The sequence below is a fragment of the Lutra lutra genome, chromosome 8, assembly GCF_902655055.1.
Source record: "Lutra lutra chromosome 8, mLutLut1.2, whole genome shotgun sequence".
NCBI lineage: Eukaryota > Metazoa > Chordata > Mammalia > Carnivora > Mustelidae > Lutra > Lutra lutra.
The window spans coordinates 78,994,104-79,011,699 of record NC_062285.1 but is presented as its reverse complement, the minus strand read 5'-3'; the positions used below and the strand labels follow the sequence as shown (position 1 = coordinate 79,011,699).

Sequence of the window (17,596 nt, the reverse complement as noted above, 5' to 3'; positions counted from 1 at the left end):
ATCTCTCTCCTGTTCCCTTCTGCAGTTTTAGGGCCATTGCCCCCAGCTGATTCTCACGTGCTTGTTTCTGTACCTGCATTCCCTCCACTTTGACTGTCTTCTGCTCTCCTGTCCATCTGTCCACCGCCTACCTATCTCCCTAATTTGTATACTTCCCACCTTAGTTAAGGAGCTTTTATTTCTATCTTACACAAAAGTAAGACAACTGGATCTGGGAGATTGGTGTCTACCTTTGTTATATATAGAATGTCCACTGAGCTTTGCCCTAATTTTTTGATACAACACAAACCCATTATAAATTCTGGCTTTCTTCCTCTCCCAACCTCAAGTTATCTTACGACAAAATAATGCTTCTAGAAAAAATATGCTTACATATCAATCTTACCAATGAATTCATTTTAATAATCTTACCTGATGGATCCTACCGCTTTGGCCCATTCTACTGAAGCTAGTAACATAGCCACCCAGGAAGGGGATGGCAGCTGTAAACCTGATCTTTCACAGCCACTCTGCATATTCTTGAATGCCAAGGGCTTCAACAAGCTTCTTACAAGGTGGGGCAGTCCTATTAATTCCTCAATAAGCTTCCATGAGTCTTCCCTTTTTCAAAAGGGGGCCTGCCTGTGTCTTAGATGGGTGACCAGCTTCCTCACTCTGGCTCAGGCCACCCTCCCGGGGCTGAGACAGAATTCCCCTGGGCTGAGCGTTCCAGGCCACTGATCCCCTTGCTCCCGGGATCACCGGCGGATCCCCCTGCACACCTGTGGAGGCGCAGCGTGGTGGGACGAGGGGCGGCTGCAGCCGGGGAACGACCAGGAGGATTGGGAAGGTAGGGGTGCTGGAGGGCAACCGCAGCTGTGAGCCCAGCCCCGCGGGGCAGGTGCGGCCCCTCGGCGCCCGCTCAGGAGTGAAGAGCATGGCGGGCACTTCCGGGAGGGAGGGTCTGCGCCTCGGGGCTCCCTGTCCCCACAAGGAGTCTGCAGCGGAGGAAGCGGTGTAGTCCCCGCGCTGGGGACCATGCGGGCGGCCCTGGGGACCATGCGGGCGGCCCTGGGGCTGGGTCTGCGCTCTTGCTCACCCCGGGCCTGTAGCAAAGCCTCGGTGGGCTTGGATCCCCGCGTGGAGCCTGCAGGCGGGGGCTGAGTACTGGCGAGGGAGGCTTCTTTAGCCCTCAGCCTGGAAGGAAGGGTGAGGGGCTGGTCCAGGCGGGGAAATTCTCAAACACGGGCTGCGCCAGGGTTTTGTGGAGGCCAAGAAAAACAAGGCTGTACCCACCTCGAGTCTAGCCCAATTTCCAGAGACAAATAACTGAGTTCCTTAAGACCTAATGTCTCCCTCCCCTCCATAAACAAAACTGAAGGAGGCTGAGGTAGAAGGAAAAGTAAATAAAGTTAAATTTCTTCTAAACCCAAATCTCACTAACAAGGACGCTTGATAGCAAGAATGTGACATTCCACCAGCAAACTCCCAATTGTCTTCATGCTAGTGCCTTATTAAAGGGAAAAAAGGCCTTGGCTTGATAGTAACCAGGCCTTCAATATCCTGACAGTCTTCTTTACCCTAATAGCCCCTCTGAACACCCCCTTTGTCCTCACCCACCGCTGAGTCCACCCCTACTCTGCTTTTAAAAACTCTGTAATCTGGCTCAGGGTCCAAGTCCCTGCTCCGCTGTGTCGGGTATACTTGGGCCCAAGCTTAAGCTTGTCAAATAAACCCTCATGTGATTGCATCCGTGCTTGGCTCCTTGGTGGTCTCTCAGACGCGAAAACTGGGGCACAACAGTTTCTTCTGGAGATTCTTTAAATCCTGGACTTCAAGGTTTTAGGCACTTGGGCTAAGGAGCCTTCTCCACGGAAGAATAGCCAATTAGAAGTAACTTAAGGTCAAATATATATCTCTTTTCTGGAGTAGCATATGTTGTTCTCCAGTATCTTTAATACCCCTAATTCTATAACGCTTCCCCTCCCCCGCCCGCCCTGGAGTACGCAGGGAATGGATGGGGGGTGGTGGCGACTGGCTCCTTCCGCCCCCACGTCTTCCTAGGGCAGCTCCGACTGTCGCGGGGGCAGGGGGCGCGTCCTGAAGCCAGTTTCCAGTCACCAAGGGGTAATTGTGGGATGGTCTCAGGAGTGTCTTGAGACAAGAAGGGGTAGCCTGCTGCTGAGTGAGGATCAGGAACATTCGTGCCAGGCCAGGAGAAGCTGAAGGTGGAATCTGATCCAGTGAATCCTTCCATGAACTGCTCTGGATGTGTTGTACACACACACACACATGCACACACGCTCTCTCTGCCACACAGGACGGAAGTAGTGGGATCCGTGCGGTTGATATGAAAAGTACAGAAACTGTCTTGGAAACTGGGTTCTTCCCTAGAGTTACTGGTTGGAGAAATTCAACAGTCAGCGGACATCCGTGGTGGGTCAGTATAACCAAAGCATTGATTTCTTAATGAGAAATCTTACGTTTTTTTTTTTTTCTTGTTTCAAATATCACAACTCCAGGCTGTTAAAACGTAATTTTTCTCTTGACCCTGCTCAACCTCTGTCAGAAAGTTTACTTTGTAGGAAATTTCTTCCTAACCAATTATATCGGTAACTTAATGTTATATAAGGAGAGTTTATTCCAAGTGTTTCTAAGGGAGATGATACCTATGGGAGACCTATATGAGTTATGTTTGTGCGTTTTTCTTGGCAGGTCTCCTAAAATCAGGTGAGCATCACTTCTGTGGAGGAAGCTTGATCCAGGAGGATCTGGTTGTTACCGCCGCACACTGCCTGGTTGGCCTCAAGGAGGTAAGCTGTGGATTTCCATTATCATTATCCTCTTACCAAACCTCGATTGCTAGCTATACGACTGGGAGATTTGAAGCTCTAAATACTATGGGAAGTTCAACCTCAGTCCCTTTCTGAATTTTTCCACCTGCTCCAGCCACTCATGGACCTTCCTGATCCCCAGAAACTTGTATCAGGATTATCTTAAGATTTCCTGTACCTCTTACTCTACTAATCAGAGTCCCCAAAGATCCCAGATTAGCCTCGATAATTTGTAAAGTAGGTAGTGAGGTGGAGTTGATGATTACTCATTCTAATAAAGTATTGACATCAAATGTTTAATGGATGTCCCAAAATTTTAAAAAACTGAGTCATTAGGAGGGAAAAAATATTGTGGAAATAACTGATACTTAGCTAGGTTGAGAGTACTAATAATAATGAGAGTTCTAGGAACAATTTTTATATCTTTTTAAAAATGATAGAGCATATGTACACAAGTATAAAAGAAAAAGAGGCCATTCTTTATTTTTTTTATTTTTTTTTAGTTTTTTTATTTTTTCAGCATAACAGTATTCATTATTTTTGCACCACACCCAGTGCTCCATGCAATCCGTGCCCTCTACAATACCCACCACCTGGTGCCCCCAACCTCCCACCCCCCACCCCTTCAAAATTCTCAGATTCTTTTTCAGAGTCCATAGTCTCTCATGGTTCACCTCCCCTTCCAATTTCCCTCAACTCCCTTCTCCTCTCCATCTCCCCTTGTCCTCCATGCTATTTGTTATGCTCCACAAATAAGTGAAACCATATGATAATTGACTCTCTCTGCTTGACTTATTTCACTCAGCATAATCTCTTCCAGTCCCGTCCATGTTGCTACAAAACTTGGGTATTCATCCTTTCTATTTTCTTTTCTTTTTTTTTTTTTTTACAGCTTTATAAACATATATTTTTATCCCCAGGGGTACAGGTCTGCGAATCACCAGGTTTACACACTTCACAGCACTCACCATAGCACATACCCTCCCCAATATCCATAACCCCACCCCCCTCTCCCAACCCCCTCCCCCCATCAACCCTCAGTTTGTTTTGTGAGATTAAGAGTTACTTATGGTTTGTCTCCCTCCCAATCCCATCTTGTTTCATTTACTCTTCTCCTACCCCCTCAACCCCCCATGTTGCATCTCCTCTCCCTCATATCAGGGAGGTTATATGATAGTTCTCTTTCTCCGATTGACTTATTTCGCTAAGCATGATACCCTCTAGTTCCATCCACGTCGTCGCAAATGGCAAGATTTCATTTCTTTTGATGGCTGCATAGTATTCCATTGTGTATATATACCACATCTTCTTTATCCATTCGTCTGTAGATGGACATCTAGGTTCTTTCCATAGTTTGGCTATTGTAGACATTGCTGCTATAACATTCGGGTGCACGTGCCCCTTCGGATCACTACGTTTGTATCTTTAGGGTAAATACCCAGCAGTGCAATTGCTGGGTCATAGGGTAGTTCTATTTTCAACATTTTGAGGAACCTCCATGCTGTTTTCCAGAGTGGTTGCACCAGCTTGCATTCCCACCAACAGTGTAGGAGGGTTCCCCTTTCTCCGCATCCTCGCCAGCATCTGTCATTTCCTGACTTGTTCATTTTAGCCATTCTGACTGGTGTGAGGTGATATCTCATGGTGGTTTTGATTTGTATTTCCCTGATGCCGAGTGATGTGGAGCACTTTTTCATGTGTCTGTTGGCCATCTGGATGTCTTCTTTGCAGAAATGTCTGTTCATGTCCTCTGCCCATTTCTTGATTGGATTATTTGTTCTTTGGGTGTTGAGTTTGCTAAGTTCTTTATAGATTTTGGACACTAGACCTTTATCTGATATGTCATTTGCAAATATCTTCTCCCATTCTGTCAGTTGTCTTTTGGTTTTGTTCACTGTTTCCTTTGCTGTGCAAAAGCTTTTGATCTTGATAAAATCCCAAAAGTTCATTTTTGCCCTTGCTTCCCTTGCCTTTGGTGATGTTCCTAGGAAGATGTTGCTGCGGCTGAGGTCGAAGAGGTTGCTGCCTGTGTTCTCCTCAAGGATTTTGAGGGATTCCTTTCTCACATTGAGGTCCTTCATCCATTTTGAGTCTATTTTCGTGTGTGGTGTAAGGAAATGATCCAATTTCATTTTTTCTGCATGTGGCTGTCCAATTTTCCCAACACCATTTATTGAAGAGGCTGTCTTTTTTCCATTGGACATTCTTTCCTGCTTTGTCGAAGATGAGTTGACCATAGAGTTGAGGGTCCATTTCTGGGCTCTCTATTCTGTTCCATTGATCTATGTGTCTGTTTTTGTGCCAGTACCATGCTGTCTTGATGATGACAGCTTTGTAATAGAGCTTGAAGTCTGGAATTGTGATGCCACCAACTTTGGCTTTCTTTTTCAATATTCCTTTGGCTATTCGAGGTCTTTTCTGGTTCCATATAAATTTTAGGATTATTTGTTCCATTTCTTTGAAAAAAATGGATGTTACTTTGATAGGAATTGCATTAAATGTGTAGATTGCTTTAGGTAGCATAGACATTTTCACAATATTTATTCTTCTAATCCAGGAGCATGGAACATTTTTCCATTTCTTTGTGTCTTCCTCAATTTCTTTCATGAGTACTTTATAGTTTTCTGTGTATAGATTCTTAGTCTCTTTGGTTAGGTTTATTCCTAGGTATCTTATAGTTTTGGGTGCAATTGTAAATGGGATGGACTCCTTAATTTGTCTTTCTTCTGTCTTGTTGTTGGTGTAGAGAAATGCAACTGATTTCTGTGCATTGATTTTATATCCTGACACTTGACTGAATTCCTGTACAAGTTCTAGCAGTTTTGGAGTGGAGTCTTTTGGGTTTTCCACATATAGTATCATATCATCTGTAAAGAGTGATAGTTTGACTTCTTCTTTGCCGATTTGTATGCCTTTAATTTCCTTTTGTTGTCTGATTGCTGAGGCTAGGACTTCTAGTACTATGTTGAATAGCAGTGGTGATAACGGACATCCCTGCCGTGTTCCTGACCTTAGCGGAAAAGCTTTCAGTTTTTCTCCATTGAGAATGATATTTGCGGTGGGTTTTTCATAGATGGCTTTGATAATATTGAGGTATGTGCCCTCTATCCCTACACTTTGAAGAGTTTTGATCAGGAAGGGATGCTGTACTTTGTCAAATGCTTTTTCAGCATCTATGGAGAGTATCATATGGTTCTTGTTCTTTCTTTTATTAATGTGTTGTATCACATTGATTGATTTGCGGATGTTGAACCAACCTTGCAGCCCTGGAATAAATCCCACTTGGTCGTGGTGAATAATCCTTTTAATGTACTGTTGAATCCTATTGGCTAGTATTTTGGCGAGAATTTTTGCATCTGTGTTCATCAAGGATATTGGTCTGTAGTTCTCTTTTTTGTTGGGATCCTTGTCTGGTTTTGGGATCAAGGTGATGCTGGCCTCATAAAATGAGTTTGGAAGTTTTCCTTCTATTTCTATTTTTTGGAACAGTTTCAGGAGAATAGGAATTAGTTCTTCTTTAAATGTTTGGTAGAATTCCTCCGGGAAGCCGTCTGGCCCTGGGCTTTTGTTTGTTTGGAGATTTTTGATGACTGTTTCAATCTCCTTACTGGTTATGGGTCTGTTCAGGCTTTCTATTTCTTCCTGGTTCAGTTGTGGTAGTTTATATGTCTCTAGGAATGCATCCATTTTTTCCAGATTGTCAAATTTGTTGGCGTAGAGTTGCTCATAGTATGTTCTTATAATTGTCTGTATTTCTTTGGTGTTCGTTGTGATCTCTCCTCTTTCATTCATGATTTTATTTATTTGGGTCCTTTCTCTTTTCTTTTTGAGAAGTCTGGCCAGGGGTTTATCAATCTTATTAATTCTTTCAAAGAACCAGCTCCTAGTTTCGTTGATTTGTTCTATTGTTTTTTTTGTTTCTTTTTCATTGATTTCTGCTCTGATCTTTATGATTTCTCTTCTCCTGCTGGGTTTAGGGTTTCTTTCTTGTTCTTTCTCCAGCTCCTTTAGGTGTAGGGTTAGGTTGTGTACCTGAGACCTTTCTTGTTTCTTGAGAAAGGCTTGTACCGCTATATATTTTCCTCTCAGGACTGCCTTTGTTGTGTCCCACAGATTCTGAACCGTTGTGTTTTCATTATCATTTGTTTCCATAAATTTTTTCAATTCTTCTTTAATTTCCTGGTTGACCCATTCATTCTTTAGAAGGATGCTGTTTAGTCTCCATGTATTTGGGTTCTTTCCAAATTTCCTCTTGTGATTGAGTTCTAGCTTTAGAGCATTGTGGTCTGAAAATATGCAGGGAATGATCCCAATCTTTTGATACCGGTTGAGTCTTGATTTAGGACCAAGAATCTGATCTATTCTGGAGAATGTTCCATGTGCACTAGAGAAGAATGTGTATTCTGTTGCTTTGGGATGAAATGCTCTGAATATATCTGTGATGTCCATCTGGTCCAGTGTGTCATTTAAGGCCTTGATTTCCTTGTTGATCTTTTGCTTGGATGATCTGTCCATTTCAGTGAGGGGAGTGTTAAAATCCCCTACTATTATTGTATTCTTGTCGATGTGTTTCTTTGATTTTGTTATTAATTGGTTTATATAGTTGGCTGCTCCCACGTTAGGGGCATAGATATTTAAAATTGTTAGATCTTCTTGTTGGACAGTTCCTTTGAGTATGATAGAGTGTCCTTCCTCATCTCTTATTATAGTCTTTGGCTTAAAATCTAATTGATCTGATCTAAGGATTGCCACTCCTGCTTTCTTCTGATGTCCATTAGCATGGTAAATTCTTTTCCACCCCCTCACTTGAAACCTGGAGGTGTCTTCGGGTTTAAGATGAGTTTCTTGTAGGCAACATATAGATGGGTTTTGTTTTTGTATCCATTCTGATACCCTGTGTCTTTTGATTGGGGCATTTAGCCCATTAACATTCAGGGTAAGTATTGAGAGATATGAATTTAGTGCCATTGTATTGCCTGTAAGGTGACTGTTATTGTATATTGTCTCTGTTTCTTTCTGATCTACTACTTTTAGGGTCTCTCTTTGCTTAGAGGACCCCTTTCAATATTTCCTGTAGAGCTGGTTTGGTATTTGCAAATTCTTTCAGTTTTTGTTTGTCCTGGAAGCTTTTAATCTCTCCTTCTATTTTCAATGATAGCCTAGCTGGATAGAGTATTCTTGGCTGCATGTTTTTCTCATTTAGTACTCTGAATATATCATGCCAGCTCTTTCTGGCCTGCCAGGTCTCTGTGGATAAGTCTGCTGCCAATCTAATATTTTTACCATTGTACGTTACAGACTTCTTTTCCCGGGCTGCTTTCAGGATTTTCTCTTTGTCACTAAGACTTGTAAATTTTACTATTAGGTGACGGGGTGTGGACCTATTCTTATTGATTTTGAGGGGGGTTCTCTGAACCTCCTGAATTTTGATGCTTGTTCCCTTTGCCATATTGGGGAAATTCTCTCCAATAATTCTCTCCAATATACCTTCTGCTCCCCGAAAAAGAGGCCATTCTTAAATACTTTATGCAGAAAGACGTTTGATGGTGGGGGAAAGGGTTCACAGAACGCAAACACTCTGATGGAAAATCACGACTTTTTGCAGATCCCTATAATTTATAGGCAATTACGATGGTAGTAATCATTAATAAAGGTGCATCTCCTTTTAAGACTTAGAAATGCTTAAAGGTACGCTAATCACTTTTCATTTAACTATGTGAAACCAAGGCAGTTGTTCCTGGGGAAACAGCTATATTTATTGAAACATTTTTCTTCGGTTTTAGGAAGCAAATTAAGAGTCTGACTGTGACTGCTGGGCAACACAGCCTCTCCCAGAAGGGTGTACACGAACAGGAGAGTCCTGTCTCAAAAATTATTATTCATCCTGAGTACCACAGACATGGACATATGAGTTCTGATATTGCACTGCTCTACCTAGAACACAAAGTTGAGTTTGGTATGTAGGGGAGTTAGCACATGAAAAAGTGTAGGAGAAAATGGTGTTTTATTAATCCTGTACTAGTTAACTTTAATTTCTGTGCATAGATCTACTAATATTAGAATAGCTAAGTTTTACTCCTTTTTATTTATTTATTTTGCAGAGAGAGATCACAAGTAGGCAGAGAGGCAGGCAGAGAGAGAGGGAAGCAGACTCTCTGCAGAGCAGAGAGCCTGAAGTGGCTTGATCCCAGGACCCTGATATCATGACCTGAGCCGAAGGCAGAGGCTTACCCACTGAGCCACCCAGGCACCTTTTTCCCCCCCAAAAGTTTTATTCTTTTTTAAAATCTTGTTTATAACTTATAAAAAACACTGTACAGACTATGGGCCCAGACACAAATTATGTATGCTTAATCTGCATTTTACGTACTCTTTTTGTCCTGGCTGGGCTACATTCTAGGCTCACTTATACTCAGCTCTAGCCAGAGAGTTTGGGACGTTTGAAAGTGTTCTCAGAGAGTTCTTCTTTTGTCATTATTGTGGACTAGATAGCTGACACTCAGCACAGGTAATCTAAACATTTTGGATAAGAATATTAAAAATCTGTTTTTTAAAAATGCAAAAAAGAAAAGTTTTCAGTGACCCCAAACAATGAGCACAAATCTAGAGGTATTGGCCAGGTAATGAAGCAAGCCATTGCCTTTGAGTCATAGAATTGATCTTTAAGAACCTAGAGCTTTAATTGCTCAAGCAAGGAGACTGCATAGGAGGAGGGATGGGGGATGGGAGAGTCTGGTTGGAGTCTCCCATGTAACTCCTGACTTCCCGGCAGGTAATGCTTGAAAGGTTGGGGGGAAAAAAGGGGGAAATATGTCACATAAAGTGAGGGAATAAGGAAACTTACCTGTTTGATCTTTGGCTCCGTAATCATGAGCAAGCCTTCATTCAAGTTTAATGCTAGAATTCCCATTACCTGTGATCAAAAGAAACTATTGCCCCATTTTTCTGTTCCCCTTTATAGAAAAGCTATGAAGTTCCGTTTATGGTAGGGAGGTTAATTTCCTCTCCTCAGTTCTCATAATTACATGTATTAAGTTTGAGCTATCTGTTAGACATCCGAGTCAGTCAGACTCTCACGCCCCTTACTCCCCCCAGTTTGCTCTTGTCTTAGTCACTGACCTCCATGTTGTTAAATTCAAAGGTAAATTCTCAACCCTCAGCTTACTTGAAGGAGTTTTGACAGAGTTGCTCATACCATCCTGGAAACATTTTCTTCATTTGAGTTCCAGGAGTCCCTTGGTTTGCCTTCTACCTCTTTTTTCACCCTTTACTGGTTTTCTGTGATGACACTTCCTCCTCTCTGTGACCTCTTATTATTGGCGTGCTTTTCTCTATCTGTCCTCACTCCTTTAGTGTCCTCATCCAGGATCAAGGCTTTAAACACCATCTGTGTGAAGACTATCCCAAATATTGTCTGTCTAGTCCAGATTCCTTTAGATTACACATGCTGCTGGGATTACTAGTAGTTGTATAGCTAACTGCCTACTGGTCATCCACCTGGATGGCTAATAGCATCTCAAACTTAATATCGTTAAAACAGCATCTTGATTATCGCCTACATCCTAAATCTCCTTTACCCATAGCCTTCCATTTTGATTAATGAAAATTCTCTTTCCTGGTGTTCAAACTAAACACTTTGCACTGGGTCTTGATTCCTCTTTCTCTCACATTGATTCTTCTTTCTCCCAGAAAAGTCCTGTTGCTCCTGTCTCACCCTCTCTACTCTTAGCAACCTATTCCAGGCTACCGTACTTTCTTGCCTGGCTTAATTTTAGTAGTCTCTTAAATTGTCTTTAACTTCCTCTTTTGCATGCCTAACGTTTATTACTAACCCAACAATCAGACAGATACTTTTTGAAATATGAGTTACGTCACTCTGTTCAAAACCCTTCAGTGATTCTTCATTCTACTCAGATGGAAATCAACGTCTTTACCAGTTGACATCTCTGCCCTCCTGGCTCTACATCTGATCTGTTGTGTGTGTGTGTGAGTGTGTGTTTGTGTGTGTGTTTTCCACTAAACTTTTTTTTGCTTAATGTGTTCTGGCCATTCTGGCCAACTGTTCCTCAAGCATATATGACATAACCCCACTGTGGGGACTTTCCATTCTCTTTCTTCTTCTTCAAGTGCTTTCTGCTCAGATAACTACATGGTTCCTTCCCTTGGCTTTTCAAGGCTTTACTCAAATGTCATCTGTTCAATGAAACTTGCCATGACTATTAATTTCAAATAACATTTCCCAGGCGATCCTCCCTAATCTCCAGATTTCAGAACTTCTTTACCCTACCCTGATTTTTCCAGAGTGATAGTACCTAACCACCAAATAAGTTATTTTATTTATTGTTTGCATGCCTGCTCCCCAACATACACTCTTGTGTGTAAGGGATTTATCTTTCTGCTCATTCACTGAGGTCTAGAAGAGGGCTTACCACGAAGTAGGACTCAGTTACTCTGAGGGAAAACTATCTTTTAAGAACAAGGGTCTACCCTAAAATGTTAATAGTTTTGGAAGATCATGGTGGTACATATAACACTGGGTTATGGTCTTCCTTGTTTTACTTTTTCTGCATTTTTTCTAAATTTCTATAAATATGAAAGAGTTTTGGGTTTTTGGGGTTTTTTTTAATATATATGTCAGGGGCGCCTGGATGACTCAGTCAGTTAAGCTTCTGCCTTCAGCTCAGGTCATGATCCCAGCGTCCTAGGATGGAGTCCCTCATCGGGCTCCCTGCTCAGTGGAAAGCCTGCTTCTCCCTCTCACTCTGTCTGCCGCTCTGCCTACTCGTGCTCTCTATTGCTCTGTCAAATAAATAAATAAAATCTTTAAAAATATATATATATGTCAATATTACATTTAGGGAGAGAGTATAGAAGCTATGAAATTAACTGGATATCCCTTTTCCAAATATATTCAAGACTTGTCTATCTATGAGCCTTATAATTTTCTATTATTGTTGTTTTTCCAGGAACTGCTGTTCAGCCAATCTGTCCTCCCCATAGAGATGAGAAATCTGAAGCAGGGATTCTTTGCATGACCAGTGGATGGTGCAAGATCTCAGAGAGTAAGGGGCATCAAAAGGAAACAACAGTAGTTCTTCCAGGTTTCTTTGTCCATGAGAAGCAGGAGTTTTATTGGCCATGAGTAATCCATTTATTCTGTTTTGCTTTTGTTTTCCCCAAGTTATGATCCAGTGAGAATTTCTGGTTGTCTTCCATAAAAATGACTACACTTAAGGCTCTACACAAAACTCCTCCTGCTGCCATTTTGGTTGAGTGTGTCAGAAAAAGAAAACCAGCACTAATTATGACAAATGAAGAAGAATACAGTAAAAGGATAACCAGAAAATAGTAACAATGGTTAAACTTACTTGTCTTTAATGTTGTGATTTTTTTCTTTTTCTTTTTCTTTTTTTTTTTTTTTACGGTAAAGTATTTCACAAAATAGGAAAAAGTTTCCCGCTTGGGGAAACTTCAGTGAGAACAATGGTTGTCTAACTTATCAAACTGTCTCCACAGCATCAGAATATTCAAACGTCCTATGAGAAGTAGAACTTCCCCTCATGGATGACAGAATGTGTAATAGTGTGCTCAAGCATATGAACTTTCCTCTTCTGGGAAGGACAATGAAGTGTGCCAGGTGTCCAGATGGGAAAAAGGATGCCTGCCAGGTAAAATATATCAGTCAGCCTGGTTATTCAGTATCATGTAGGTAATAGTGGATTCTGCCTTTCCCCGTGAGTTGCTTTTGCAGAATTACTGCTTCAGAATTCTTTTCTTGTTCGTCTTTCTACCACGTTTCTACTGAAAAAGTTTACTTGACCTGGCCTGAGAGCATTCTTTCCTGTTCCGTGCCCATTCTTATCCCCATGCTTCTTTTTGGAGAAAGGGAGGGAAGGAATGCAGTGGAGTTGGTTTCAACATTTCCAACCTAATGGAAGGAAACAAGAGCACTTTGGCAAAATTAGGTCTATCTGTGAATTATTTTTGATTCTACCTTTTGATAAACATTGTGATTTTTTTAAGCCTTTAAGGCAGAATGCGATGCTTGCACAAAATTTGACCAAAGATGGCATAACTATTGTAATGGTTGGATAAAACATATGAATGACCTCCCAAGGCTGACATAGCAACTTACCAAGAAGACTGATCTTCACAAGACAGAGAAGGGAAAGGGAGACTAATTGGTGAAAGGCATTTTAAGTTTTAGATGGAGATGACAATTTACTTGGAAAGACATAAAAACAAAACAAAACTGGAGGAGCAAGCGGCTTGGAACTGCTATGGGGAGCTCCCTAAAATTATCTTTTGGAAAAGTTTTGACTTTTGTTCTGGGGAAGAGGGGTTGCAGGTGGGAGGCTATAACAGGACAGGGACCAGGAAGAGTTTGGAAGGGAGGAGACAACAATTTAGAATTATGCCACTTTCTGAATTGGAACCCAAGTAGTTTAATGGTGCTCTATCCTATCTGCTTCCTTGAGAGACTGTCTTTTTTTGGATTAAGCCCTCAAACGATCCTGTGCCTTTTGAAGAGGGTTTAATGGATACAGAATTGACACGTGTTCTCAGAGCAACACATGATTCTGAAGGATTATCAAAGGATCCTAAAATCATGGGTTCTTTATCCTCTAACCCAAGAGCCAGCAGTCCTTTACCATGTAGCCCCTGGGACAAAGTTAGGCTTCTGTTCTGTTCTCAGAGCCTTCAGCTGTTGCATGAACTTGGGGATTCTATTCACTGGTGCTGTAGGCTTGGATATGACCCAGTCTTTCCCAGCAATTCCAGGTGACAAACTAGAGTGAAAAACTGTTCTATAAACTCCCCCTGCTCCTTCCAGTGGTTTGGAATGTACATGGTTGTTCCCAAAACAAGTAGGGGCAAGAGAGAAGTTAAATGGTAGCTTGACAAGATTGCAGACACTGATTGGAAAGAAGTTACATCTGGGCAAAAAGACTGTACCTTGAATCTAATGGTGAAGAGACAGAAAGGTGGACCAAAAAAAAAACATTGATGGACAGTAACCAGTGGGTATCTATGTCTCTACTACTTCTCTCTTTGAGATGAGTGCTATTGTTTGTGGGCCTACTAAAATATTTTTAACTTCTGAATATTTTCAAGTTTTTTCTTTTTCTGTGCTATGAAAGGGAGACTCTGGAGGTCCATTTGTTTGTAGAAGAGACAGTGGAATCTGAGTCCTTATTGGGATAAGTTCTTGGAGAGCTGGTTGGACTAGAGATTGGACTTCTTTAAGAAAAAAACCATAAAAGGACATCGCTGGGCATTTTCTCCACGGTGTTTGAGTTGATAGATTTTGTTACTCAGAACATACTCACAGGTAGGTGTAATTTCTGTGAATTCATCCTTCCATTCTAAATCAAATACTTATATCAAGGGTAGTTACTCTGGTATGTTGCAGGTACAATAGAACTAGGCTCTAAAAGCACAAATATGTCTGATTTTCAATACCTAATCCAATATATATGAACTTAAATCTCTAAATTCATGAGAACCGATAACTTTCAATTTAACTTAAACTCAACTTGGACATAACCTGGATCTTCAAGTTTATGTTCATGCAGTTTTTTGGGTTTTTTTGTATTCATAACATTTTAAAAATAACCATTGAGGAAGGGTTCTTTCTTCATTTATCCAGCTGACATATCTTTTCCTCTAAATTAGTTTATCTTTAAAATTTTTTTTTTCTCACCATAGGACATACCCTTCCCAATGTCCATAACCCAGCCACCCCATTCCTCCCACCACCCCCCCTCTTTCAGCAACCCTCAGTTTGTTTTCTGAGATTAAGAGTCTCTTATGGTTTGTATCTCTCTCTGGTTTCATATTGTTTCATTTTTCCTCTCTTCCCCTATGATCCTCTGTCTTGTTTCTCAAATTCCTCATATCAGTGAGATCATATAATAATTCTTTCTCTGATGGACTTATTTCCCTCAGCATAATATCCTCTAGTTCCATCCAAGTTGTTGCAAATGGCAAGAGTTTGTTTTTTTTGATGGCAGCATAATCCATTGTGTGTATATATACATACATATATATAATAGCCATAGTTTGGCTATTGTGGACATTGCTGCTATAAGCATTCAGGTGCACGTGCCCCTTCGTATCACTACATTTGTGTCTAGTTTAGGACACTAAAAATAAATTACTCCTTTCCCTTTTCTCCCATTCACCTTTGTTAATTTTACTTGACAACAGTGGCGAAAATAAGGGAGGCTTTGGAGAGTTGTTTTTGTTTTGCAACACTAAAATCTAGATTAGAAAAACAAAATGTGGGTCAAGAGATGCCAAACCTGTCCTCAAGGAACTTCCCTGCTATTTGGGAAGACAAAGGAGTAAATTGACCAATGTGACAAAGGTAACGCCTGAGCATCGAGGAGAACTCTGAGGAGCTCAGGCCCGGGGGGACCAGAAGGCGTGCCATACAAAGTGGCGACACCCATGCAAGGAATGCCCAGGGGCAGCCTCCGTAGAATAGAGACGTGACGATACATGATTAACAGAACAAGCCGATACATGATTAACAGAACAAGCCTCTGTGTATGAGAACCAGCTTTTTTCAAGGCCAGAACCCAGAGTGTCAGAACCTAATGTTCTCTCCATCCCACCAGCGCTCCCTCACTGTCGTCCACAATCAGCTACCTTGCCGATGATTCGAGAAGCACCACTGTGACTGGTCCAGCTGAACACCACTAGAGCAAGCTCACCACTGGCTCTCATTTGGGCATCAGAGTGAAAGTGCTCTGTTCGTTGTCATAACTGCACAGGGAAATTCCCTCCTGATAGCAATTCTGTTCAGTTTTCATCACATGGAAGAGAAGGTTAAAAAGATTAACAAGCCCTGAACAAAGGTTAATGATAACAATATTTTAAAAGGGCAATGAAATCAGCCAGTAACAGTTAATTCCACAATAAAATGAATAGCAGAATGTGACGATTTATTTAAATAACACTTCCTTGACATCTTCTTTCTAAGCTTCTCATCCCATAGTTGCTTATTTTTTCTAGCTTCCAGTAATTAGAATGTGACCCCGGAAGCTGAAATTTCTGAGTGCATGATAGAGGCTTGCCACATCATTGCTAAAATTTGTGTATTTTTACTTTAGTATTTTTCTACATAGGTATTTTATTATAACCCAGAATATCCTAGTGAGAGATAGAGGAAAAAACCATATTAGTTCCATATACAATGAATTTGAAGCCTCAATATGACTCATGATTTTGAAAACTGGATAAAGATATGTTAAATCTGAAGAACTTAGAGAAATTTTCTCAGTGAAGTCTGAGGTCATAACATCTAAAAACATGTGTTCCCATAAATATAAATTATATAAATTACACAGCTTCAATCTGACTGTGTACCATATGTCTTGAAATTCTGTTCATAGCTGAGGTAAGTGATCAACTTTTTTCTACACTTTGAAAGCTTATAGATCTCAAGGAACCGTGTTATTTGGAGAAAATGGCAAGATTCGTTACCCCCATTCCAAAGAGAGAAGCTTTTCTCGTAATTGGTATGTATCCAAGGTAGGAATGATCCTTGGGTTTCCCCCCAAGTCAGGTCTTTAAGGGGCTATGTTTTGGCATTTGTACCTAGTATCTCAATTTCTCAACCTGATTAGCATAAAAGTCTATATATTTCATCTGATATTTTCTAGTTGGGAAGTATTTGCTGATGGATATTTCTGATATCCACTAATACGAACCATCAACCGAGTAGTATTAAGACTGGAGCTTACCTGAATTGATGTATTCAAATATACAACATTCCTACTTATTGCTGTAATAATGGTAATGTTAAGTGTTGCCTAGAAGATGGAAAATAGCTCATGATCTATAAGCTTCAGTATCTTTAAACTCTTTCTACATAATCTGTTCCCTCTCTGGCTGAAGAAATCGTTAAGCTTTAGAAATAAGTTTTGCAAGTACTTCATTTCCTCAAGTGTTGTGAATTAACTTCAAATCTTGTATGAACATTGAAAGGTATGCAAAGGTAGATCACAGATCTGTGAGTTTATAATCTGGAAAGAAGGAAGAGCTGGATAAGAAGAACTATAAAACACGATCAGATAAGCTTTATAATGCATACTACCCATGTGTCGGGTGCTGTTATGGAGAATGGAGAGGCTAAGTCCCATTGCAGTGGTTTGTCTGGTGTGTGTGTTTATACTATGGTTGGGGGTGGGTGGTAGGAATGTGTTAGTGAAGGGGTAGAATTGAAACTAGTCTGGGCGCCTGGGTGGCTCAGTAGGTTAAGCCGCTGCCTTCGGCTCAGGTCATGATCTCAGGGTCCTGGGATCGAGTCCCACATCGGGCTCTCTGCTCAGCGAGAAGCCTGCTTCTCTCTCTCTCTCTCTCTCTCTGCCTTCCTCTCCGTCTACTTGTGATCTCTCTCTGTCAAATAAATAAATAAAATCTTAAAAAAAAAAAAAGAAACTAGTCACTGAAGGTCATTTGTAGCTCATGAAGTCTTTTGTAGCTCTGGTATCTAGATTTCAACAGATCATGCCAGGCAGAAGGAGTTATGTGTGAGTAATGTCAGGGAGATGGAGAAAATTACAGTTGTTTGGACAATGTGTATCACAGGCAGCTGGATAGCAGTCCCAGCGTAAATAAGAACTAGTGTGGCAGTGGACAATGAAGATAAAAAGGCTGGTTAGGACTTAATTATAGAGCACCTTAAATTCCATGAGAAGAAGTTTAGACTTTTTGCCACAGGCAATGGGAGCTAAAATAGTGGCATGATTATAATTTATAAATAAATATATAAA

At 41.0% G+C, this 17,596-nt stretch overlaps 1 protein-coding gene across 1 annotated transcript in view; it reads left to right on the top strand.

The window, feature by feature from the left end:
- The first annotated feature begins 1,017 nt into the window (after positions 1 to 1,017).
- OVCH1 (ovochymase 1) overlaps positions 1,018 to 17,596 on the top strand; it is a 56,941-nt gene continuing 40,362 nt past the window's right edge. The window contains 9 exon segments of the mRNA XM_053447866.1: positions 1,018 to 1,101; positions 2,300 to 2,423; positions 2,695 to 2,792; positions 8,601 to 8,769; positions 11,780 to 11,875; positions 12,330 to 12,481; positions 13,955 to 14,062; positions 14,064 to 14,145; positions 16,252 to 16,339. Of these exon segments, the coding sequence (XP_053303841.1) occupies positions 1,018 to 1,101; positions 2,300 to 2,423; positions 2,695 to 2,792; positions 8,601 to 8,769; positions 11,780 to 11,875; positions 12,330 to 12,481; positions 13,955 to 14,062; positions 14,064 to 14,145; positions 16,252 to 16,339 (1,001 nt within the window).